Source organism: Poecilia formosa, unplaced genomic scaffold, assembly GCF_000485575.1.
Source record: "Poecilia formosa unplaced genomic scaffold, Poecilia_formosa-5.1.2 Scaffold59, whole genome shotgun sequence".
NCBI lineage: Eukaryota > Metazoa > Chordata > Actinopteri > Cyprinodontiformes > Poeciliidae > Poecilia > Poecilia formosa.
This window is the reverse complement of record NW_006799998.1, coordinates 159338-186468: the sequence shown is the minus strand read 5'-3', so window position 1 is coordinate 186468 and position 27131 is coordinate 159338. Positions and strand designations below refer to the sequence as shown.

At 42.5% G+C, this 27131-nt stretch overlaps 2 protein-coding genes across 2 annotated transcripts; both read right to left on the bottom strand.

The window, feature by feature from the left end:
- Positions 1-226: 226 nt before the first annotated feature.
- LOC103139230 (oocyte zinc finger protein XlCOF6) lies at positions 227-5280 on the bottom strand. Its single transcript, XM_007553739.2, has 2 exons — positions 4412-5280; positions 227-1968 (listed from the first exon to the last, which is right to left on the bottom strand). The coding sequence occupies exons 1-2, from the start codon at positions 4872-4874 to the stop codon at positions 587-589; spliced, it is 1845 nt and encodes a 614-aa protein (XP_007553801.1). The 5' UTR covers positions 4875-5280; the 3' UTR covers positions 227-586.
- A 665-nt stretch (positions 5281-5945) lies between these two features.
- On the bottom strand, positions 5946-26227 carry megf8 (multiple EGF-like-domains 8). Its single transcript, XM_007553738.2, has 44 exons — positions 25790-26227; positions 24988-25180; positions 24667-24830; positions 24353-24562; positions 24029-24209; positions 23352-23440; positions 22776-22989; positions 22499-22682; positions 22102-22247; positions 21905-22015; positions 21645-21796; positions 21432-21533; positions 20794-20941; positions 20284-20447; positions 19749-19952; positions 19019-19216; positions 18595-18855; positions 18364-18482; positions 18129-18260; positions 17814-17927; positions 17597-17680; positions 17115-17354; positions 16747-16931; positions 16438-16651; positions 16099-16339; positions 15861-15993; positions 15515-15765; positions 15245-15355; positions 15024-15142; positions 14646-14883; positions 14375-14546; positions 14032-14195; positions 13811-13946; positions 13498-13729; positions 13287-13413; positions 12999-13209; positions 11573-11787; positions 11296-11491; positions 11027-11195; positions 10439-10631; positions 10182-10352; positions 9951-10075; positions 9014-9146; positions 5946-8908 (listed from the first exon to the last, which is right to left on the bottom strand). The coding sequence occupies exons 1-44, from the start codon at positions 25811-25813 to the stop codon at positions 7409-7411; spliced, it is 8670 nt and encodes a 2889-aa protein (XP_007553800.1). The 5' UTR covers positions 25814-26227; the 3' UTR covers positions 5946-7408.
- Positions 26228-27131: the final 904 nt, after the last annotated feature.

The window sequence follows — 27131 nt, the reverse complement described above, 5'->3', positions numbered from 1 at the left end:
TGTAAATGGCACTTTTTATTGTTTTACACATGACCTGTGAACATAATCACTTTGTGGTTAAATTGCCAACAAAATAACAAATAATAACAATCTTGTACTTACCTTTAAAGGGATGTTTTCTTTGTTAATGTGAATTTGCTCTTTTGGCTTACTAGAAATAACCAGCTTCTGTTGATTCCCACAATTATTTGCAGATGCAAATGTCAAGCAGTAAAATGACACAGGGTTCATGCATTTAATGAATAATTTATTTTACCTTTACACATATTTCAACTGACAAAACAACCAATCCGAACATCCTAAAGAGCTCTATTTCCACAAGCCTTTTTTTAAAAATAGTGTCTTACAAAACATCTTCAGAACCACTCCGGACAAAGAACAGACGAGGCTCGAGGCGGTTCTGTGAAAAGTGTCATGCATTGGGGTTAGTTATTTCAATTATTCCTAGAGTTTTCAGAGTCTTACAGTGTTTAATAAATAATTACTTAAAAACAAGTTAAATCTTTCTCACATTTATCAAAATGTAGTGTTAGATTGTGTGCAGATCACATCATGATCATCTCATATGCGTCTTCCTCATAAGAGCTCAGCGACATTTAGCAACATGTCCAGAAAGGTGGTGAGAGCGTGCAAACCTGCGGAGGCAGTTGGGGCAAGAGTACGGCTTTTCCCCCGTGTGAGTTAACATGTGCGTTTTCAAATGACCCGACAAACGGAAGCTTTTGCCGCAGTCTTTGCATGTGTAGGGGCGCAGATTAGTGTGACTCCTCCTGTGCTTGCCCAGGTCGCCGGAGGACGTATAGCAGCGGTGGCACTCGGGACATTCGAAGGGTTTCTCCCCAGAGTGGATCCTCTTGTGCTTCACCAAGTCACCGGACTGAATGAAACTCTTGTCGCATTCGGTGCATTTGTAGGGTCTCTCGCCAGTGTGGGTGCGTTGGTGGTTCCTCAGATGCGAGAGGCGAATGAACCTGTTGCCGCACACCGTGCAGTGGTAAGGCCTCTCTCCGGTGTGTGTCCGTAGGTGGACTTTTAAAGCTCCCAGATCTCTGATCTCCAGCCCACACTCCCCACACTGGTGAGCTTTCTCGTTGTTGTGAAGCTTGGAGTGAACCCTCAGGTTCCTCCGAGTGTTAAAGCTCTTTCCACACACGTTGCAGTGGAAAGGCCTCTCATTGGAATGCGTCCTCACATGAAGATCGAGGCTGGACTTAAATCCAAACTCCTTCCCGCACTCAGGGCAGGAGTACTCCTTCTTCCCTGAGTGTGTGGTTAAGTGGGACTTAAGGTGATGTGACCTTATGAACGCCTTGCCACAGACATCACATTTAAACGGCTTGTCTCCTAGGTGTATTTTCATGTGTTGGCGCCAGCTGCTGCGCTCCCCAAACCTCCTCCCACAGTCCTTGCAGACAAACGGCCGGTCCCCCGTGTGGGTCCGCATGTGGTCCCCCAGACTCTGGGGCGTGCGCAGCTTTTTGCCACACTCTGGACAAGGCAAGCCGGTATCTAGACAGATCGGCTTATCCTCAGATTCAACGTTTGGTTCGTGACACATATGGCGACCTTGGCCCCAGGTGGCCTTGAAACTCTTCCCGCAATCGGCGCAACTGAGGTGGCCCCCTCGGATGACTACAGACATGTTGTGCCAGCGGGTGCAGTGGTTCTTCAGGTTCTTCAGGTACTGGAAGCTACGCGCACAAGTCGGACATGGATGAAGCCTGCGGGGGGGAGCCGAGGGGTGGGCCTCACGCATGTGGATGCTGAGGTGGACTTTAGATTTAAAGTTGCAGCTGCAGATGGAGCAGGTGTGTTTAAGGTTGAAGCTTAGGGTGTGGTTTGGAAGGCTCTTTTTGAGGTTAGCAAGATACTCTTTCTGATGGACCCACTTCACATGTTTCTCTAAATAATCCAAGTCAGTAAAGGAGACAGTGCAGTGGGGACATGGAAAAAACTCAGAAGACAGCTCTAAGGAGAGACAAACACAGACAGGAAAGTGTGTTACATGATGAATTGAGAGAAAACCAAAAAGGAAACTGAGAACCAGCGCTCACTATATATCTTCAGTTTATTGCAGGAAATAAGGAAATAATACAGGAAATCCTTATTGCCTGCAGACATGCACTAGGTGCTGGTTCTCAGTGTGTTCAACCGCTTTATTGCCTGTGCAACTAAAATTATAGCTTACTAAATGTACCTTTGATCTGAGACATTTAAGTTTGACAAAAAACAACAACAACAAAAAAAAAGAGTTTTTTATATCTGTAATATCAAAAATACAGCAGCTGAAATAATTGTTTTGCAAAATGTATACCCTGAGCTGACATCACATATTAATTCTAGTGAATCTAACAAACCCAAAATAAAATTCAGCTAAATAAGTAGGATTTTCTTGGCATTTTTATAAAAAAAACATATCAAGAATCTCACTATTTTAGGTAGATATTTGAGATTTCAAGACAAGTCAGGGAAAGAATGGGGTACGGCATGAAAAACCATGTTAAAAATATGATAATGTTTGATTCGAGTTGTTCTAATACGTATTGGCAATGAAGCTGGGTGAAGTATTTCTGAAGCTCTAGGAGCTGGCAAGAACTTAACTTGCACAATAAACAGCTTTATTGATGAGTTTTTAGGTGTTTTTATTGATATATTAACCTGCTACCATCATAGAAAAACAACTGCAACCCGTTGGACTGACTGTGAACCTGCAGTGCTGAACTCTGCCATAATGAAGTGCTGTGTAAGTCTAGTCATGGGCAACACTAAACCCAGCCAGAGACGTTATCCTTCCAGTCCAAAGAAGCCAAAAAATAAATAAAAAATACTCACACCTGCTAATGGACTTACACTAGGTTAAAGATTTACAGCTCAGACTAGGAGTAAAATATTGATCCTTAACTGGACTTTAGACTTTTTGAATGAATAAGTTGTTAATGTCAGCAGTAAAATCAAACAAACCCCAGGTACCCCTCAAGTGCTCAGTCCTCAATCTTGTGACACATGGCTGTGCTGTCAAATTCAGCACAAACAGGAAGCCCACTTTGACTGGTGATGATACTACGGTGGGGGGATTTGATACCCTCTTAATGCCACCGAAACAAGAAATCTGACTCAGAAAGAAATGGTTGAATGTTTTCCCTCCTACACTAAAGGTCATAACCTCTAGACACCACACAATTGGCCATGAAGGTTGAACAAAGGATTTAGGGATAACAGCTGTATGTCAGCCAGAGAAAACATTCAAGGAATATTTGTTTCATTTTCCCTCATGTCATTTTTTCATCAGACTATGTTTAGCCAGTTTGTTAAAGTCTTGTGTCAACCTCGCTGAGCTTTGCTGTAATTTAACAATTTCCAATAGTTTTACCAAAGTTCTACCTCTTATGAATCATATATTTATGGGAAATTAAAAACAAATTTTTTTATGTTTGTATTTTCCAACAAAAACTTTAGAAAAAAACAGGTAACATCCTCATGTGGTGGAACTGTAATCATTAAAACAATCAGCAACAATGCCTTGCAAAAGCATTAACACTCCTTGATTTTTTATTTTATTTTTTCACTTTTTGTCATTCGATAACCAAAAACCTGATTGTATTTGATTGGGATTTTATGTGAAAGACAAACAAAAAGTAAAGCATAGTTATGAAAAGGTAAGTAGGAAAAATAATATTTATTTTGCGTCATGTATTACAAAAGACACCGATGATGGGAAAAATGTTCATGTTAAAGTTAATCAGTCAAATCACAAATATTTTTTCTATAAATAAAACTCATCCAAAACTGCACATAATTCCATTCAATTTGATTTTAAAATGTACTTATTCAACTAACATTAAAATAAACATTTTCAAGCAACAAAAATGATCCAAACTGTCAGGTTTGAGATTTTATTTTCATCATAATTTACATTTTTGTACCCCCAAAATAAACAAAACATACAATTACCCATCCTTACTGTAAAACCTACCACCACACTGTTGTCCACTCAGAGACCCCATGCTAACTGGGGAGGAGCTGCAGATGTCTACAGCTCAGGTGGGAAAGTACCAGAAATCTATCCTTTGTGAGCAGAGAAAAACTAATAATGCACCTTTAACACACCATCCCACGGTTAATTGAAGGTTATTGAATCAGTCCTGCACTTTTCTTTGCTGTGTTAGCTTAGGTTTGTTACCCATTCAGGCACAACAAAGCAAATATAAATGCACACCATATCTTTTTATTGATAACTTTTAAAATTATATTGTAGGGCTTCCACCTCACAATAATGTACTACTCTGCATTGGTTTATTATATAAAATTTCAGTCTCAGTTCTATTGTGGAGTGTGAATAATTTTGCAAGGCGCTTCAGATTTTATTGGCAACATGAAACAACAGTATTTCTCTTTTCCAGTGACAATATACCTGTGCAGACCCCCTCTCCCTCCTCAAACTCCTCCTGGATGTTCCCCGGATCGTCGTCGTCGTCTTCTTCTTCTTCAGCCTCCTCTTCACTCTCCCTCTCCTCCTTAAACCACGACTCTGTCTCCTCCTTGACAGGAGCTCCATCGGAATCGCAATCAAAAGGGAGGTCAAAGTCAGACTCAACTTTGACGTGTCCCTCATCCGGATGGTAACCATCGCTGACATTGTCAGGCTCATTGTCCAAACAGCTCGATGTGTCCTCACAGAAATCCTCACCGATTTCCAGCAGATGAGGTTCCTCCTTTATCAAAACGTTCAGATCACATCCATTAGTAGTGTGTTCTTCATTAGAGTCTTCATCTTCCTCAGCGGATGAGGTCTGCTGCTCTGAGTCAGACTCTTTTTTGACTGTGATTACATTGTACTCTTCTTCTTCCATCTCTTTCATCATGGCAGACTTCATCTTCTTCTTAGCACCAAAAGCATCTCATTTTGTCTTCGTGGTGATTGCCCTTGGCAACAAGGACAGTTGCATGCAAAAAAATAAAAATAAATTAAAAAATAGGCTAAATGAAACTGTAAACAAGCGCAGTCGGCTGCTGCTGTGATTTGCTAGCAACCGTTAGCATCAAAGCTAAGCTACACAATCAGTGAATTAACCGCAGTGGCACAGCTTTGCTGCGGCTGCCACTGTGGTTTGCGTTTTCTCAGCTCTAAAGACGACACGTACAGTCGATAAATAAATAAAGATTAAGGAGAGTCCTTTTTGTGAGGTTATACGAGCTGGCCCCCACCGCTTATAGGTTACATTAGTGTTATAGCGAGCAGCGAATACATAGCAACACAGGAAGAGCTGCAGCTACTTCCTTTGTAACCAAACAGGTCAGGCCAATGAGTGCTCCCAGTCTAATTAAAGAGACAATAGCATCCATCTATCTATGGACAGCAAAAATGTGGAAAGTAATGGTCTTGTCAAAAACCAAACAACATGCAAGAAAACTGCTATGGGGATGTCTTTCCTTTTCTACATGGCTTTCAAAATGTTTCAAAATGTAAGCCATGTAAGGTCATACACCCATATTTTAGGGCTATGACCTCTCATACCCCTAAAATAAGAGCAACTGTCAAAAGCCAACTAGTAAAATATATTAACCGATGTGAGACAAGAAGCTGGAATTCAGCCCCAAACTCTCAGATTACAGGACGTGAGGTTGGGCTTCACATTCTCCTTGCAGGACTATGACCCTAAACAACCAGGGATAGACTTGACTGTTTAAATCAAAGCATATTCTTGTGATGGAATGGCCTAGTTAAAGTCTGGACCTAAGTGCAATTGTGAGCGTAAACAGGAATGGGTAAAAAGCAAAGCTGGTAAAAACAACCTATAGACTTGGACCTATAATATCAGCAAAACACGGTTTTGCTAAGTTAAATGCATGGCACAATTTCAGAATTTTATTTGTAACAAATTAAAAAACAAAACATGAACAGTCACTTGGATCTAAATATTTGGTGCAATAAAGACAAAATGCAGCCATGTTTCCAGAGACTTTATTTCAGCTGACTCAGGACGCTGAATCTTTACTCAGTCTTTTTGCACAATACTGTTCCCTTTCTTTGAAAACAAAAGAACAAACGCAACATAAGTTATTTACAAAAATAAAGCATGTAAACAAAAATCAATTCATGCACAGTTACAAGACAAAAGCTTATTTGCAGAGGGCTCCTATTAATAACGTTTGCTTCATTATTTTGCAATTGATGAAAGAAAATCTTTTTCTTTTTTTTTTATCTGATAAGAATCCAGGAGCCTCACTGCCAGTTCATTTCTTTACCACGTGTTAATGGAGAATGGCGTAATGTTGGTCAGGAAGCCGCTGGCTCCATGCAGTGCAAAGAGAAACGGAAAGAAAAGTAAATACTATGAAAACACAATGATTCAGTCTCAAAATGCACTCAGACCTTCTCAAAGTTCTTAACAGATACATTTTTAAACTAGTCCTTGTTAGCAATTACAATCATTTTGTGTAACCAGTCAGACTAACATGAAAGCAAAACAATGGCTTCAAAAGCATAATTTTGTCATTATTATGGACTAATCCTGTAGTGTTTGACAAATAATTTTAGAGACAGAACAGAATACCGATGTGGAAAACATTACCTTGTCATCTCTTTAAAAGAACAAAACAAGACATGAAATGTAGAACATTATTTAAACTTTCTCCAGGAGCTGCACCGGACACGTTTACCGCAAAAAGTTTCAAGTGTAAGCCAGCTGACTCGCAGAAAAGGCATAAAGTGAAGGCAGATAAGACGAAAAGTAACAGAAAAGGTGGATGAATATGCAAAACCATACCCAAGAGTTTAACAGAAACAGGCAGCTGACAAGCCTGCCGCGTATCGAGTTGCAGTTAGAAATCACTAATACTGACTGATAAAATAACCGTCTCACAAGCAACACTGTGTCTGCACTTGGCTGACAATTAACATGACGCACATTAATTTGTACCAATTTTAGTGTCTTTGCAATAAAATTTAACACCGTCTGATTGTCACCTTTTTAATGCATAAAGCACATGTTGGTTCCAAAGCCGCATTTTGATCTAAACTGCCTTCTTGTTTTTTGGCGAATAACTTTTAACCAGAGCTCACCTGTAGTGTGGTCCTACCTCATTAGGGATTGCACACCCACATATTATTTAGTAGAGTAGCAGTTGTAGTGCATTGCAGAGACAGCTGACTTGGTCATGTGAAGCGCTGAAATACCGTAGAGCAATACGTCATACAACATAAGACACTTAATTCATTATACAGTGTATGTACATTTCTGTTCAAAAAGCTCATTTTACTGGCTGTACAGTAACTTTCTTTTGGACTTTGCCTTTCAGCTAAGATTCTTTCAAAGAAAAAAAAAATTAATTTATAATATTCCAAACACTTTACAGGCTTTCCACATCTGTCTCTATCTCTATTCTTCTGTGCTGCTTGCGTTCGTTCCTACATTGCCATGGTGGTCAGGTGCTGATGCAGACCCTTGCGGCCCGCGCCCGCTCCCGGATGGCCGCCTCCACTGCCGTGGCCGCAGTATTCCTGCAGATTCTGGCGCAGGGTGACCAGTGCGGAGCCCAAGCAGGCACGATTCGGTGCCAAGACACCGCCAGGCAGCTGGAACAGGACGGTGGCTACCCCGGCCATGCCGTCCTCTGTGGGCTCCAGGGTTATGGGCCCCACCTTGAAGGAGGAGTAGGAGAAGCCCATGAGCTGCGAGAGGAAAGGGTCAGAGCGGCAGAACTGCTGGTAGCCAGAGTACGTGGATGGATGGTGATGATGGGAGGACTGGGTGCCTGCGGTGGTGCTGGCGTAATGATGGGTGTTTAAGTAGTGCAGTGGCAGATGCTGTCCGCTGTTGCCACCCCCACTCAAGGTGAGATGATGGTGGTGGTGGTGGTGGTGTGCTGTGGGTCCGGAGCCCGGGTCGTGTTTATAGACCGGTCCCGCTCTGCCCCTCTGGCCCACCACCACGCCGCTTAGCTTGCCCGTGCGGGCGTGAGCGATGGATACGGTGCCGCCCCCCACCCCGCCGCCAGCTGTAGGTAGGTAGATGAGCTGAGGCTCCTCCGGTTCAAGGTAAATGGTGAGTTTGGCGAAGGGTCTGGAAGCCATTTTGGTCATCTCCTGAATGTGGCGACGCTGCTCCCGACGGAAGTCCAGGAACTGCTTGACCTTCCACAACAGGACACACACAGACAGGAAGAGGAAAAAGCAGGAGAAGAAGACGGAGAAGAAGACAAAGAGGTCTATGTGGGCCTGGTCCTGTCGCACAAACAGTAGCCCCTGGGACTCGCCCTGTCTGTCATCCGTTCCCACACCTCTGAGAGCGATGTAAAAGCGGCTGGACTTCAGGGAGTGCACCTCATGGGGAAAGGTGATGACCACGCGGTCCCGAACTCCGCGGACGATCAGCACCGTCTGAGGCTTCCACACGGTGATGTACGAGATGAGTCCCTCGGCTCGCTCCTCTCTGATCTCCCTCTCTGCTCCCGGCGGTTTGGCTTGCAGCTGCAGGGGATTGTGGGAGAGCACGGGACCTCCCAGGCTGGACGAGGCGTTGGCGAACACTTTTATAGGGGACGGAGGAGAGTCCTTATCTGCCCCTGCAGCTGTCCCTCGACTTGCTGATTCGTCCTCTATCTTAATAGTGTGAATCCCTGTGTAACGGTCCACGTCCACTATAAAGGTGTCGTGCGAGTTTGAGACATAAACCTCCACTTCTCCAAAGGTGACGTCAATGGTGACCCGGATGTCCACATTTGTAAACTTTGGCTGAGCGGCGAAGAACACGGTGCGATCCTTGGGCAGGTTGCGAATGGTGGGGTCGTGGAAGCAGTTTGTTTGGGACGTGGGGTCAAAGCAGAACTCTGAGTCCACGTTGAACTGACGGTAACACTGGCGCCCGTTCACTGGGTTCCCGTTGAAGGAGTCTTTGCATTTGGCACACTAAATGGGAGAGCAAGACAAAATGTGAGAACAAAAAATAAGCAGTAACGGTTAGGAGAAAAAGGGAGAATGTGACATTCTTGTACACAAACATATTTGCCATACTTGTTGCCTGTAACAGTCTTTTCGATCATTCTGAGAGGTGCTGCTCAGGCAGGACGAGGTCTCTGTGTTGTTTTGGCAGGGGCAACTGCTACCATCGGCGTCACATGTGTCGGCATGGCCATTACACTGACATCTGCAATAAAGGGAAAACATTAGCAACAAATAGCATTTAGAAAGGAGTAAATATTCTTTGTTTTCTACATATGCATGACAGCTTTCTGTCTTACAGCACAAGAAGATTTCTGTTGACTTGGTAGCTTTTTGGTTGCACTAATCCAGATAGAAAAACACCACAAATTGCCTTGAAAAAATCCCAAATTACTGTTTTCTGCATTGTAGGTTATGTTCATGTCTGACAGGCCCAGCATTACACTCACCAATAATAACAGTGAGACGTGAGTTACACATTTTATAATGGATAACAAAACTTCTTAAAAAGTGCTTTGTAAAAGTCTTTACACCCTTGATGTTTTTTAGATGTTGTCATACTCGACTACTAGGATTTCATGTTCCAAATTAATACATAACGGATAATTATAAATGAAACTAACTCCTTCTGATGTCAATTAATTACACATCTTTTATGTGGTGTGATCTCAGCTGTTCTATAAAGGAAACAATGGAGAGCAAACTGCATCATAAAATAGGTCAATGATAGAGTATATTAAGACTTTTAAAGAAGTGTTCTTCTGGAAGGCAGAAATTATTTTATTCGCAATAAAAGTTTGCAAACTGTGGGTTACATTTTACTTCACAGTTATTAGCAACTTTTTCCTGGTCTATAACATGAAATTCTAATAAAATCCATTTAACTTTGTGGAAAATGCGATTAAATAAAGCTATGAATACTTTTTCTGAACGCTGGGTGAAAGAGGTTTTTTTTTAATGGTAGTAAAAAGTGAATCAATCGTTTTTTTGAGCACCAAGCAGTACTCACTTTTCACACTTCCCATTCAGTAAGAAGTAGCCACGACGGCAGCCCTCACACTTGTCCCCAACACTGTTGTTTTGGCAATTCACACACACGGCAGTATTTTCTGTGGGACCTTCAGACACCCATTTCTGAATATGATTCAAGGATACAAGGAGAAGGAAAAAGTAAGGACACTTACTGGTGTATTTGTTGTTACAGACTGAGAAAAAAGACAGGAGAGTTTCAGAAACGTACCTCAACGGCGTCTACAGGGAAGTGATGAGGGTTCTCGATGGCCTTATTATATTCATCCCGGGACAGACACACCACGCCGTTTCCACGGCAAAAGTCCCGACATGGACGACAGGTGCCGCCATCTACTGCAGAGCCTACAAACAGAGGCTTGCATTTCTCGCAGTGAGTACCCTGGAATTCAGGCAAGAAAAATACTGATCACTACTGAATATGGAAACAAAAAAGTGTGTAGATGTTAGACTTTTATTAACACTTACTTGGGTGTTATTGTGGCACTCCAGACAAACATCGGGTTTGTCAACACTAGTGCAGTTGCTGTGCTTGTTGCATTTGCACTCAGACGAACAGTTATCTCCAACAAAGCCAAAGTGGCACTGGCAAACCCCTGGGGACACGCAGGTCCCGTTAACGCAGCCCTGTGCGCACACCGGCTCACACTGACCAGAAACACTGAAGGGAAGAAGCACAAGAGATTGAGATCTCGTTAAACATATAAGGTTACAATAAGGCACAGTGTGGTTTCCTACAGGTTAATTTAATGTCATGCTGTATTGATGCAGTACTGATGAATACTCTCACCTCTGCATACCAAATCCTTGAGCTAGTGCCAACAGCAGGGCAGCCTGACCTACTTTCTCATTAATATTGTACATCCTAGTACATGCAGGTTTCATAAAACACAGGCATGCCATATTTGAAATATATATTTATTTGACATAGCAGGATTTGATGTTTCACAAGATGCATTTTATGTCTTAACTTGAGCAAAAACACATTTTTAGAAAAGCCGTCGTACATGAGATAAAAACAATGAGAAAGCAGTTTTACTGACAGCTGTTCATTACCCATTAAGTATGTAACCCTGCTTGCATGTGCAGTGGTAGCCCTCAGGTAAGTCGTGGCAGTCCTGAGTGATGTTGCAATGGTGATGACTGTTGGCACACTCATCCTCCTCTGGACAATCCAGGAAAGACCAAGTGCTGTTTCTCACAGGGCAAACGCCCTCACTCACACCTGGAATGGGATCAGTAGTAACAGTTAGACAAACATTAATTATTTTTGTAACGTCGTGAAAGACTGCTTTTTGAAATCTTCAAATGAAAATTATTCTCACCATCTACGCCCCCTTGTAAGCAGCGCCCAGCTCCATTGCCTCCCCCAGAAGCACACCAGCCACACTGAGGCCTGGCGATGCACTGGGAGCACTGGGTCAGCTGGGAGCACTTTGGAGAGCAGGAGTCTCCCCCAGAGAGAAGCCGGCCACACTGGCCCGCTTCACAACGAAGAGGCACAAAAGATGGACTCATGCACTGAAACATGGAAAGATGGTTTTGTTGAATATTAGGATTATTTAAATGCAATTAAAGAAAAGTAAAGCTGTTAGATTTTACCTGCTGCAGAGCCATACTCCACACACAGTGCTGCCAGCCCCCATCAGAGCCCCTAGAGCCCAGACAGAGGCTGCAGTTATGCAGAGTGTGACACGGAGGAGGGCACGGGAGAGGCGGAGACGACTCCACCTGCATGGGGGAGACGTTGAGCAGCGCGTAGCTGAAACACGTCCAGTCGTAAGTGGGGTTCACGCTCAGGATTCGTCTTGTTTCACCTGAAGGAGGAACACACTGCATTCAACGATTTGGTAGAACATGAACGACATAAATGCCTTAAATCTGAATTCATCACAAATATTCAAATACATGTGGAACCTCATATCCTCAACAAATAAAGGTTTCACAAACCAGTGTTCGACAGCACCTGTAATCAATGTAGAATAAGTCAATGTATCACAAGTCTATGTGCCTTTAAAAAAAATGTAAGATTCGTAAGACCTTTCTTATTACTTTAACAAAATATGTTGGCATTGATCAATCCAATAGAGGTTGGAGGAGTTTAAATCAGAGGAGTTCATATGATTTGCCATGTGAACCAAATAATTAATTAAATGTATAGACTGCCTGCAAAATATAAACTTTTCTTAATTTAAACATTTTTTAAATTAAAAATGCAAAAAATGTCTTTTTAGTATTCTACATAAATATAAACTTGCGATAATTTAACGACAAGAACAAAGCAGCCTGATTTTTGTCAAATAGGTAAAATAAAGAAAATAAAAATTTTATTCTGTGAATTTCTCACCTCTCAAAAAAATTTAAAGTGGCCATTTATTAATACCATTCTTAAACTGTGGCCAAAGATGTAAAATATTATTACAACGGTCTTAAATCTTAAATGGCTCACAAAATGCACTTTGAATACACCTGGTATTGACATAATTCACACTTGGTTCTTAAACCCTCCTCATAAAAAAGGCTTTCAGATTATCACTGAGAAGAATCGTCTTACACTTTTTCACATAATGTAGCTCATGACGATTCACCATTGATTCCACACTCAAAAAAGCAACAGAAAAAATTTCAAAATGCAACTAACAAGTTTTTTCCCCAAAGAGTGCTTAGACCATCTCTAAACCAAGATGCCCTTGGGAATAAGTTATTTGACTTGAACTAAAACTATTTAGAAATGGAATTAGATACTTAGCAACCCTGAACAGGAGCACTTAGTTTACATACTTTAGAACAACATTAGATTAGTTTTCTTTCTTCTGTTTCCCTTTCGATTGTTATTTTGTTTGTATTTCCTTTTAACTCATGTAAAGCACTTTGAATTGCCTTGTTGCTGAAAATGTGCTATATAAATAAAGTTACCTTACCATACCTAAAAGCTGTTACTGTATAGAGTAGCTTAAATAAAATAATGTTTTATTTAAACTACTGTATCAGATATAAACTGGGATTTTCACCAGATAAACTTGTGTACCTGTGCGTTTGAACTGGCGAGTCCACATGCATTTTCCAGAAGCCGTACACTTGGGGCAGTCTGAAGCCTCGCAGCTGGTCTCAGTGCAGTTGCTGGACAGGAAAATCTCTCTTTGGTTGATCCGACAGTCATGTTCCGATGTACAGCTGACAGAGCTACTGATACAAGCTCCTTCTGGACAGTTTGTGCACCACTTGCACTGTAAAGCAGACTGGGGAAAATAAAAATATAGATTTAAGTTTAATGAATGTTTTGTTAATCAGATACTCTAAAATCAAAGCATGTTACCTGAGGTGGACTGGAAAAGGTCTTGGGATGCCGAGCTAGGCATTCGCTACAGGTCTTAAGTCTGCGGCACTGATCTGGCTGACGAGGAGTCGGGGAGCAGGTGGAATGACCCAACATGCAGCCAAGTCTGGGGACAATTAATGTCTCAGGTAAGCTGCATTAACTATAGTAGCTGCAGATCATTTCAAGCTTAGTTTACGGAGTGTGTTACCTCTCTGCAGCATCAGAAGAAGTGCAGGTACCCCTACACCACACACAGCTGCCTGTGGTGGTGTTGCAGGCCTCTGGTGTGGGCAGGAGGGCACAGGGGTCAGAGGGCACAGTCAGAGTTAGGAGTCTACCCAGTGTGACACCGTTAAAGCCACCGGAGAGGAAAAGACGACCACCCCAGCTTGTCATCGCGAGAGACACAGAGTGATTGACTGGATCTCCAACAGCTGAAACTGCATGACAGACGGAAAACTATTAGTTCATAGAATATTGTATTTTGAAATGAAGCAGCAGCTTAATATTAAGAGAATCACCAGGATGTATCCAGGTGTTGCAGTTGATCTGGTACAGAGACACAGAGTTGCTGTAGTCTTCTGCTTCTGTCCTCCCACCTACAATCACCATGGTGTCTTTGATCAGAGCAGCAGCGTGGAAGAAACGGGACAGGGGCTGTAAACCAAACAGACAATTCATCAGCACTGCGTGAGGTGGTCAAACCACATATAAAAACATAAAAACAAGTCTAACTTGTTACCTTTATCCCCTGTGAGGGAACCAGAAGAGACCAGGTCAGGTTGGGGTAATACAGGCTGTAGAGCTCGGCTGACGGCTCCACTGTCTCCACATGAAAGCGATAGCCTCCAAATACGTAGATGGCATCAGTCTGCTCATGATACACAGCTGAGTGGCCATATAAACCTGACAAAAGGAAATGGGTAGCATCAGATTTCTGAGCAGAAAAACACATTACCAACATCCATCTACATTTCTCTTGACTATTCTATACATTTTCATAACAAGAGCCTTTTGAGGTTTTAAACTGAAGGTTCATCAGTGGATATATTGTTATTTAACGTGAAAAACAACAGCTATGAAACCTGTAGGTGGCGTTCCAGTGTGGGGGACAATTGTCCAGTTCCCTGAATCAGGGTTGAACTCCAACAGATGATGGTTGAAGCCGTTTTCAGGAGAGTAGCCTCCGATCAGGAGAACCGAGGAGTCCCAACGTACGGTTAAAGTGTGACCGGCCACCGGGGGCAGCACTGAGCTCTGTCACACAGGGGTCAACATTGGATTTCATTTAGACATTTTTTTTTCCCCACACACACACAAAAAAAATTCTAAATCAGCGATAAAACAATTGCTAACCTTGTGTTCTCTCCAGACCAAGCTGCTGAGATTGAGACACCAGGTATCCATGGCAACACCACTTTGAGTGACACCGCCTACCACTAACATTAGGCTGTGACCGCCCTCGTGGCTTCCAGAGTCCAGATCATAAGTGTTCAGCAGCGCAGCAGCGTGGTGATAGCGAGCGCTGGGAGTCGCCCCTCCATCTAGAGAACTGGTCAACATCTGGGTCCAACGGTGCTCTGACACAGAATATCTAAACCAAACAGAGGGGGACTTGCTATTTATACTGAAGGGCAAACTGGACAAGAAAGAAACCGCCTAAAAATTTCAAACATTTAACCTCCCAGAGTTCTGTGACCTAAACTGATTTTATCTCAGATTATTCCATCCCACCTGTACACATTTCCAAGAATGCCGTCTGACAGAGAAAGCCCCCCGTACATCCACAGGTTGCCCTGAGGTCCAGCTACCAGAGAATGTCCCATCCTGTGCAGGAACCTATGGGCCTGTTTCTGTAAAAGAGAAGTGCTTGAATGTCAGGATGGATTTGTAATTCACAAACTGCTCCAATTGGAAATGAAATGTATTTCGATCATGTTTGTTTTAGGACCTACCATCGTCAGTTGTGTGTCCAACAGAGTCTCCCAGATCAAGCTGTTGGGGTCTCGCAGAACTGAGCAGTCAGAGCCGGTCCAGCTTTCAGAACACACACAAACTCCCAGAGACTAAAACACAGCAAATAATGACAGACAGATATCCAAAAGGATTGATGTGAACAAGTTTATTTGTCACACCTGGTTTCATCTAAACTGTAAAAACAAATTTTAGTCCAGTTCTCCAAAGTAACTTAAGCTAAAATTCAATTTTCCCACCAGAAAACTTACTATATTACAAACTCCTCTTTCTTCTGTTGCTCCACAATCTTGAGGGCACATGGGTCGGTCACAGTACGGCCCCCCATATCCCTGAGGACACTGGCAGAGCCCACCCTGACACTGGGCTCCACCTGCACACACAGCGGACCCCTCTTCATCCTCATCAGAGCTCTGCTGACAACGTCGCACCCAGAAAGACGCGTTGAAGCCTTGAGGTTTGTTTGAAGAGACGTTGGCTTCAAAGTAGACTGAGATCACGCCTAGTGTTCATAAACGAGATGCACCGTTGTGAAGTCTGAAGGTGCATTAGGTGCCTACTCAAAATTAGACATTAAAAGGGATGAGAAACATTTACCTGAGGTGGCCTCGACTGTGATTGGCTGAGTCCTTGTTGTTCCGCAAAACGCTCCAATGAGGTTGTGATCGGAACGCACCACTCCACTGGGCAGAAAACGAGGGAGGCCATCAAACACGTAAACGTATGAATTCTGCAAAAATAACACGTTTAAAAAAGATACAAGTTAATGTCACAGCAGCTCAAAAATATCAGTATTCCATGAGTGGATTAATAACAAAGTAACACTGGAACTCACTTTACAGTAAGTGTGGGAGTCCGGGTGTAACGTGAGCGCTACTGGGGGGCAGAGCTGTTTGGGCTTGCAAGGTTCAAGCTTCTCAGTGACAGATAAGACCCAAAGACAGTGAGAAAGTCCTCCTTTCCCTTCTGTGCCACTCTGCCATCCCAGAGACGAAGACAAGGGGACGGTTGAGGAAGAGATGGAGGACAGCAGGACGGAGCGGCCCTGGCACTGACGGTAACATGTGCCGTTGTTCCTGTTTGTGGGAATATTCATTTCATTTAGCCTAGTTTCTATTTATCCCATTAAATTGGTTTTGTTTAGATAAAGCGGTGAAAAGCAAATGATTCTTACCTAGGGTCTCCATAGTAACCAGGAAGGCAGGACTCGCAGTGCGGCCCCTGAGTGTTGTGGGTGCAGTAGCACTGGCCTGTCAGGTTGTGACAGTAACCTTGGAGCGGGTCGCCATGTCCATTACACTCACAAGGAACGCAGCCACCACCTCCGGCCAGGGCGGAGCCGAAGCTCCCCGGACGGCAGTATTCACAGTGAGGACCTGTAGTCCAGTCTGAAAGATAAGCAAACAACAACTGTGAACATTGTATTCTAAGGACAATACTGGCAACTGTTTAAAACATAAAATTAAGTAGATAATGGCCTCACCCTGGCATTCATCACAGATTCCAGGAGCAGTGATACAGGTGGAGTGGAAGTTGCAGCCACAGTCCACGTCGCATTCAACGCCACTCAGAACCAGCGTGGCGGGGTCGGACGTCCAGCCCAGAGAACATTCACACTCAAACCGAGGGCTGCCGCTACACTGGCCCTCACGGCATTCATTATAACAGCTGGGAAAGCGGAGAAATGTAACTTGACATCAGAATCGCATACTCAACCATAACTTAAATGATAAAAATTTAAGTTATGATTGATGATTGATTTAAGTTAAGATTCCTTGATCTCAACCATGATCCCATCAGGTTGAGATCAAGGAAAGTGACAACTAAAACATGTTCAAACAGAACTCGTACGTCTGGTTGCAGTGCAGCGTGCCATCGCCGGTGTATCCCCTCTCACAGTGACACTCGTACGAGGTGGGAGTGTTGATGCACGTGGCAAAGGGATGACAGTTGTGGAGGCCCAGCCTGCATTCCTCCACATCAGGACATGTGGGGTAAGACCAGACTGCATCTTTCTCCTCATCATCGAAGATTTCCATCTCCATTTCCATTTCCAGGGGTCTGGGTGGGGCTGAAGTTTGAGGTTCAGGACTAAGAAAAAAAAACCCACAGAGTTATATCAAGACATAACTGGATAGATTACATTTTTCTGGTTATTATCTCTAACTGCTATCAAAACCAACTGCTATAGCCTGTTAATATTTAAGAAGTATTACTAAACATGCATTTTTAGCATAGTAATGAACTCTAGCAACTTATCCCAGATTAAATCTTCACTCTGTGATAAAGGCAGCTTGGAACATGACTCATCAAAGTGTAATGAGTTCACTTACTTTGCAGCTCGAGCTTCAGCCACAGCCACACTGCAGTTATACACAGATGGATCATCCATTCCTGCCCAGTCTCCCCTCAAACACCTACACAGAAAAAAAAAACACACGACTTTTCACACACCTGTGATTAAAATTAATGCAGATTCTTTTTCCACTCCCACAAATCTAATCATTTTTTTCATAATAACACATCAGATTTATAATAGGCCATTCTTACTTTCCAATAGTGGGATTGTTGTAGTCACCACACCAGCCACACTGAAATGTTCTCAGGCACTCTGTGCATGTGTTTAAAGCTGAACACTGTTTACACTGAGGAACCGAATGGACACTGAGGATTAAGGAGAGAACCAATAAGTAAACACTCAAGTTAATCTCGCATGCAAAATATTCAGCTAATGTGTCTAAAAGATGTAAATACACAAATTATGTTCCATCAGAAATTACTTACAAAGACATAATTTGATATAATGTCAAATGAGTAGTAAATCCAACAATTGCAGAAGATTTTAGCTGAGTGTCGTTGGTTTACCTGTCGTACCAGTCCCTGCACTCTCCATAGGGATACTTTGTGAGATACGCAGCAAAGTAGAAGCAAGCTTGGGCAGATTCACACCATGCACACTGACTGGAGTTGGACAGACACTCACTGCACGTACTTCTCCTTTGAAACAAAAATAAGAAAACAATTTATGATGAATCACAAATTCCAGATGAAATCATGTAACATACAGCAAAAATGTTTGTGTTTTAGTTTTTCTGCTCACTGGTTGCAGACTTTAGGACACCCGTTTGGGTCACGGATGGATCCCTCCAACCTTCCTCTGCGGCTGCACTGATAGTCGCCTTTCTTGCTGGAGTTAATCTGCCACTCACAGTAAGGGTCCTGTGGACCAAAGTTAGATGGAAATATTATGAAACTTTCTAAATTATCTACATATTTGCAGAAGAGTCACCCACAACATCAATGTTCTATAAGGTACCATTTCGTTTCATACCTGAGTACATGCAGAGCAATCTCTGTAATCCTCACACAGAGTGCAGTGCTGTGGTGCCAACAGCAGATGGCGCTGACCGTCTCCTTTGCCTTCAACCATTTCTGTCTCAGGACAGTATTCCAGGTCTGGGCTGTCTCGCAGAAGGCAGCGGGACAGAGACGGACACCAGCCACACGACTGGTCAGACAGGCAGGCCAGGCAGGACATGTAACCCGAGCAGGAACCAGAGCGGTACGGCTCCAGGAACAGGAAGGAAATCTCCTGGAGGGGAAGGAAATTTGGTTTTTAATCTACCTTAGCCATAATGAATTTGTGGAATTTATTTGCATAGAAATTTACAAGGAAAGGAAACACAATCTTTCCTATAGTTACAGGTTTTACAACATTACTGCTCCATAAAAGTAGAAGTATTGATAGTACTTACACTCCCTCCAGGTAATGTTCTGTTCCAGATCAGGGCCATCTCACTCGTCTGTCCAGAGCCAGAGTTGTTAAGGAAGCCTTCGGCTTGAACGAGGTAATGGTTCCCCCTGGTCAGGTTGGAGAAGAGTCGACTTCCATCTGGTCGGGCCAGTAGCTTCAGCTCCTTCTCCTGCTGGGCTGCCCAGCGACCCACCACCTCCTTCAATTGGACAGTAAGGCACTTAGTTCAATCCGATCATCTTATAATTCAACATACCCATACATTTTTGCTTTTTGTTACAACTTGAAACCTCAGTGTATTTAACTGGGATTGCATGTGATAAACCAAAAGAAAGCTGTGCTTAATTGTAAAATACATCAAAACACTAAGGAATATAAATGCTTTTGCAATGCTCAGTACATTTGATAGCCAAGAGTGCTAAGGAAATTTGTTGCCATTAAAACAAAACAAAAAAAAAACAAAAAAACATTTTATTTCTACTTTTAGAATTTAAAATAAAGATAAACATAAGATTTTGCTAAATGAGGATGGGTCTGTGGGATGGAAAGTGATAAAACAACAACAAAAATGTTTTTCCCAATGCAAATATTGCAAGAGAGAACTGAAAGAAAAAATGTTACAAACCCATATTTGTTACAAGATCTAAATATACAATATTTATCTGGTTCTTTTTTCATTTTTAGCCAAAGTTTCTAAGAGCCATTTGCGGCTCTGAAGCTGCTGTCCTTACCATTTGAGTGGAGTTGGGTCCTGATGCCACTCGAGCCTCAAAGTGGAACCTCTGGATGCGAGCCCATATGAAGACGGTCTCTGTCGGAGGAGGTGCGGGTGGAGGCCCTCCCCACAGGGGGTGGATAAAGCCCTTGAACTGTAGGGCCACGTCCATTTCTGTGGTGGGGCTTAGAATGATGTTGGTGCTGCGGAGGATGGATACCTGGCGAAGGGGTGAAGTGGATGGAGGATAATGGAGGGATAGGTGGAAGTGGAAACACATCAACAGGAGAACTATTCTCTATAAACCGCACCACATGTTTGTAACTACTTGGGAGCATATAGTCATGTCTATGCAAAACAGAGAAAAACAGTACAAATAAAAGAGCTGAGTATAACTAAAAAATATGGAGGTATTATTTAAAAAAAAGAAGTTGGAGAACAGCAGTTGAGTCACAGCCTCAAAGGAAGGAAGGAGGATTAGGAGTAAACAGAGAGGGAAGGAGTTACAACCACATCCAGAAGAGTGAGCAGTTGAAATTTAGACTCCGTACCTTGTCAGGCTGGGAGTCGTTGCGGGGGTGCTGGAAGGTGAGCAGGTGCAGTCCCGGGACATAGTTCTCGGTGCGACAGGAGTGGAGGGAGGTTAGGAAACGGGTACGCTCCCCCCACCAGCCGTACGCCCCTGAGATCTGGTCCACACGGCACGCACTTCGCTCTGTGAGACCGAGAGGGAGAGGTCAGCACACAAGTAACACATCTGACCTCTTAAAGACTTTTAATATACAGCAGTTTCTTATAGTTAACTACTGTACTGAAATGTAATTGGTGACTTTTGTGTGTTGTGCTCTCTGGGAGCAAAGAGGCATGATCACACACCGTGATTGGACAGACGAGCCAAATCAGCGTCTGAGCAGCCTGTCCAATCACCGCTGAGCGCCGTCAAGTTACTGAACTCCGCCAGAGCAACACAATCACACAGAAGGCTCGTCCCTCCCATGTCAGCTCCCAACATCTTTTAGTTCCCTCTCTTCCGCCCTCCTTCCTCCCTCCTTACGTCTCACCTGACACTGGCAGGCAGGACTCGTTCTGAACACACCAGCCAAATTCACCGGGGGCTCGCGCCAGAGACGCCGGCGTGCCGCTGAACACCAGGCAGGACTGGCAGTCGGACAGGAAGCGAGCCAGGCCCAAGCACCCAGTGCTGCCACACTGTGAGCAGAAAATTCATGTTTTACAAAGGAAATATAGACAAGCATTCACAGAAAAAAAAAGATAAGAGGAACAAGGAGTCTTTGGGGGTTTCTTTGATGTCTGGTCTGCTAATTATGACTTGGACCCATTCTTATTTCAGATTAAGGACTAAAACATATAAGAGAGAACAAAATAGCCTTTGGGTTCTTTGACAGAGCTAAAAGGTTAGTTGAATCCAACATAATATGTAGAGATTATCCCCATCATCAAACTACAAGTCTCCCTGTTTTATCTGATTTTTTTTACAGTCAATATTAAGCTCTAAAAAGTGAAGTACATGCAAAGTTTAGGTTGATGGATTTATAGATAATTTAATTTTGTGAGTTCCTATTTCCGATGCCAAAAAGATAAAAAATGTTTTAACATTTAACCTGTTGATCACCAATCAGGTCCAATCGATAAAAGGTTCAAATCTTGTAAAAAAAAAATAAACTGCAGAAATCGTTACCGGATTGGTGGGCTGGTACTCTCGACAGCGGCCTTCACACCAGCTGCACTCTGGGTTCTTCAGGCACATACTTTCATCAAGCGCCTCAGCACAAACGGCATCCTACATTAAAAGGAAGTTGAGTTAAATATCCGTTTTCTTTTTGTTCTGTTTCTCTCCAGTTTTGATTTCGTATTATCCTGTATTCATTTGCTGTCGAGCACTTTGACTCACCCTGTCGCCTTGATCACTACTAACAAACAGCGGTACTTTGTAAGCCACAAGATCTCCCCGGGCAACACCGCTGTAGCCACCAGCAACCAGCAGCACACGTCCTTCCATGACCGCTGCAACATGTGAATACCGCCCCCTCACAGCTTCACCATCTTAGGAAAAATACAAAAAAATGTATGCAATAAATGTCCACAGGTAACAAAAGCCTATAAGAAGAAAAAGAGAGAGAGAGAGAAAAAAAAAACAACAGAGTTACTGACTGGATGACCATCTCTCCCCAGAAGACACCCACTGGTGGCAGCCCAGATGATAGAAAAAGATTTCCTCATCGTAGCATTTCTCTTCCTGGTAATGAATATGCAAATTTCCACCTGGTGAAAAGGGGCAAAAAGCAAAATGAATACAAAAGAAGTTCAAATCAAACTATTTCATGTTTTATAATTTTACTCTTTCTCACCATAGACCACCATGTAGTTTCCAATGACAGTGGCAGTGTGGAAAGCTCTCTCTCTGGGGCCAGTGGTTGGAAAACGGGAACGGAAGGATGTCCAAAACCGCCTGTCCACGTGGAAAACGTCGGTGTTGTTGACCCGCACGCTGAACCTTAAAAAAATGTACAAAATGATTAAGCACAGCTATTCTTTATGGTTTAATATCGGTTTATTATGTTACTTTATAATCAAAGCGAGATTTTAATGCAATGCTTAGTTTTATTTTTCACTTTAATTTGAAAAATACTCACTAATTTTGACAAAATACTTAATATGAAAGGTTGCAGGTAGCAGTTCTACTTTTCTCTTACACCCTCCTGATAAAATGTAAATAATACCCAGCACACTTGAGGAGTTGTGTACCTTGCAGTGGTGGGCCTGTGGCCTCCGTAGACCAACAACGTCCTGGATGGGCTGTGGAACACCATAGAGTGGCCAGCAGAGGCAGGGGGTTTCCCACCGGTGGGCTGAACCGCTTCCCATCGTCCTGAACCGTGCAAACCGAAGCGATACAGAGTCGAGGAAAACATGTCGTCCTCAGTGCGACCTGGTTCATCGGCAGAGGTAAGATGCATTTCTCAAAATATTATCTCGATTTCAACACAGACACACCAATGTGATACAGGGATATCGTCCTCACCTCCAAAAATATAGAGATAGGTGTCGACGACGGCTGCAGCATGATTGGCCAGTTTGGGAGCACCGCGTGAGTGGGAGAAACCGAGCTGTTGCCAATCATCCTGGACAGGCCGGTACATCCAGACGTCACTGGCCAGGGATCCGTTAGCTAGCTCTCCTCCAAAGACAACCATATTACCCATGTACTGTACAGCAGTGTGGGAGTGACGAGCCACCTTACATAAGAGAGTTTAAAAATGAGGGAAAAAAAAATTCTAACATTTTACGTAGACGTTCTAACAGCTTTTGCTTGATCATACATACATTTTTCATTTGAATGCAACTAAGTCCAGTTCATTATTGGATTAGGATATTTTCTATTTATGGAGAGCTCATGTTCACCTGTGTTTACAAAGCATTTAGTCTGTTCAATTAAAGAGACATGAAGGTGCATGTTAATGATGGGTCATTTTAGACTAAAGATGATAATCATGATTTAAAAAAAACAAAATTTCACATATAAATCCGATTTTAAATCTCATTGTTAAATAGTCTCTTTTGAAATATTTTGTGTTTACATATAAAAAAAAATACTTACAGGGGAATGACCATAAGATCTGCTTTCCCATTGGTTGGAAGTGAAATTGTACTTGATCAAGTCACCAAGAGCTCTGTTCAGATCAAATCCTGTGCATAGAAGATAAAAAGTATTAAAATCAGTTTCTAACGATAAAAATGATATGTTCTAATAAGGCTAATTTTTCATATTACAAACAAGCCTTATATGAGCTTGTTAATTTGGAAATTAACCAGCTTTATGCAGCTATTAAACATACTTTTCATAACACCCAACCCGCATGACTTTTTTTTTTAATTATCTGATGTAATATTCTACATTTTTAAGAATTAAATATGTTTACATTAACTGTAACAGAAATAAAAGCTTAACATCAGTCTGTGTGCAACTAATCGTTATAGAGCTTTCGATGTTCACTTAGTGAATGGAGATACTGAAATAAATGAATGCTTAATAATATTCTCAATTATTACTTATGACTGTATACAACAAACAGGACGAGGAGCAGCTAAAACAAAGATTGACATATTTCAAAAGATGAATGAATCTGTGATCCAAGTGAAACTATAATAAAGCTAAGAATGAAGAAACAATAGAAGACAAGTAACTTAAAAGTCTGTAAAAAAAAAAAAACGTGAGCGAAAGCAGAATTTGTTCTCTGTAAATACTTAAATTCACCAACAGTGGGTTGCACCGACCTCCAAACAAATACATGGCTCCAGTAGAGGACAGGTACGCGCCAGCAGAGCCTGTCCTCGGAGGTGCGTTAGGGTTTCCCTCGCTCACACGCCACCACTGTCCCGCCCCCTTGTCGTCACGGAGACCGAGCTGACAGCTGTGGCCGAGGAAGCCAGGGTTACACTGACAACGCTCTCCTTTCTGAAACAAAACCAGTCGATCTTAAACATTTAAATTCATAAAAACAGAAGGATTTACTTTAGACCTTTTCACTAAATACAACTGAAGAATTAGCCAATAAGAGGTTGTTAGAGTGGTCATAGAATCATGTCCTTTCTTCGTACCTTGTCACATTGTCCATTCAAAGAACAAGCCTGGGGACACAGAGGAGCTGTACATGATGCTCCGCCCCAACCCTGGTGACAGTGGCACTTGGATGTAGAGGAATCACAGCGGCCGTGGCCGCCACAGGCTCCAGGACAAACAGAGAAGGTGTAGGTTGCATTGAAGCCCAAGAGGTGGTAATTAGCATCACTGAAGAGGTGAATAAGCATCTGGAAGAAGGAAGCAAACATGTATTAACATCTACTATATCTGTATATATATAAAAAAAAAAAAAAAAAACCCAGCAACTAACATGTTATTTCTGTTTAGTTACCTTGCCAGACTTGGCCTCAATGGGTTCAGGCATAGAGTTTCCACTCAGACTGGCAAGAAGTGGACTTTGGTAGGAGTCGCCATCGTAAACAAACAGATAGTCGTAGGTACACTCTGTGTCCATAAAGGTGAAATTTAACACAATTCGATGACCGTTGCTGGGAGCTGAGAGAGAAGAGAAAATATTGCTCAGTCAAATATCAAAATTAAATATTTGAAGCTGTAACATCACAAAATGTGAAACAGTTCTAGGCCTATGATTACCTTTTCCAATGGAGTGTATAATGTGAATGATAAGCACAACAATTTGCACCAACTCTACCTTTGATCAGCCACTCGCAGTTCCCATTAACAGAATAGTTTCCAGGTCCATCAGTCACATAACCGGGAAGCCCCCTCAGCACCTGCCTGTGGCCCTTGCAGTCCCCTGCCTGGCACACAGATGACTCAGCTGACAGGAGGACCACCAGAATGACAAAGGAGACAGAGAGAGGGGAGGCCATCTCTGGCACTGCCTGAAAGGAGAATGCCTTGTTTTAATTTCTATCAAAACATGATCCCTTATAAACATACAGTAAGTTTGGATTTAGATTTCCTTGATAAAGATCATGATCCACCATAAATTTAAGTCTGGATAAGACATCTGACAAATGAAAGCAGTCAATGGCCAATATGAGGTGTGAAATATTAAAACACACCGTCTTGATTGCGCAATTTTGCTGATTTTTCTGCAGGATACCAGTTTACGTCAGAACGCCGGGCATTACTCTAGCATTCACGAAAATATACTAACTCCCATATTTGCTCTTCAAGACGAACAGGCTTCTAGAGAAAAAAAAAACTATTTTCATGTAGCTACATGCTAAGCCTACATGCAACAATGGCTGTAACGAGCTAAAAACAAATAAAAACGCAATGAGAAGCCTCATACCTCTCTCCACTGCACGTATTTTACCCATAAAACAGAGAGAATGGTTAATGAAAAGGATTTCTAAAAAGGAGGGACTCTGAAGGCTATCATAACAAGGCTGAGGAGAAAAATGTTGCTAAGCTAGCCGACAGAAAACCGTTAACTGCCAGGGGCCGTCATAGCGTTTATTATCACATTTTAAGACCATACTTACCAATTCCCGTCTCTTTGATTGCATAATGAGTTACATTGTCGATGGGTATTATAACGGAAGCAGCCGCTTGAGTCGACCTGTCCTTTTTGGCGAAGCTAGCTCGACTAGCTAACCGCAGTGGAGTGTAAATCGTTGCAGAGAATAGAGGCTGCAACACGGAGCTCTGCTAAATCCAGATGCGTCAGTGGCCGCAGAGAACCATGAGAGACCATCCCTCGGAGTAATTACGATGTTATGATCTTCGATGCTCTTCTGTAAAAACAATCGCCTGGCTATGCATCATCTCAACCACAAACCCACACTACATTTTAAAACGCCTTTACTCTACCAGCCCTCTGGTATAGAGCTCAGTGTCGTTGTTTTGGTTTTTATGGATGGCTAGCTGTGACCAGAGGTTTCCAGCACAAAAGACGGAGCTGCAGGTTGCCTGTAACAGCACTGCCATCCAGTGGAGATGGAGGACAACGTTCAACATCTGGACAGAAGCCTTGCTCACTGCAAATTTAGTTTTTATAAGGTCAGATTAAGTTGTGCAGCAAAGGGCCACACAGTGAGTAGAAAGCAGTGATGTTTATGACATTGTCTTGGATTTATCAGTAAAACTAAACATCTATTTTTAAAAAGACAGTTTTATTTTAACATCTTAAAACTGTGGCATGCATTTGTAATAATTTTGGTTTACTCTGATACTCATAAATCCGCTGCAGTCATATTTCCATTCAGTCGGCCCCTAATTATAAAAGAGAGTCTGCCTTTAATTTATTCTCACCATGAGGCCCTTGGTAAATGTGGAGATTCACAGCTCAACGATGTCAATACAAGTATTACATACTTTACAAATCCAGCTTTTATGGATGACTGACAAGGGGAAAGCTGCTGTAGAAAAAAAGCCACATTAAAAAAAAGCCACTTCTTGCATCCATACACATATCAGGAAGTAGCAACATGTGGAAAGAAGTGGTCTGGTCAGAGAAAACAGATTCATCTTCCAGGAGCAGAATGATCCTAAATACACAACCAAAGCTAATGATTTAGAAATAATCATTCATTAGTTTGAATGGGTCAGTCTAAGTTCAGATCTAAAACCATTCGAGGATCTGTGACAAGCTTTAATAATAATAAAAAACATCCTATAGCAGGTCTTATACAGCCATTGTGACCGAGATCGAGTCTGAGAAGAATTAGCAAAATTCAGTCACCAGATTTTGAATGCTGGTAGAGAGACGCCAGAAGACTTGTGATTGTAATAGTAGTGAAAGGGGGTGATACAAAGTATAGACTTCAAATCAAGTGAAACTTTTCAGATTCCCATTTGTAAAACAAGACATTAAAAACATTTATC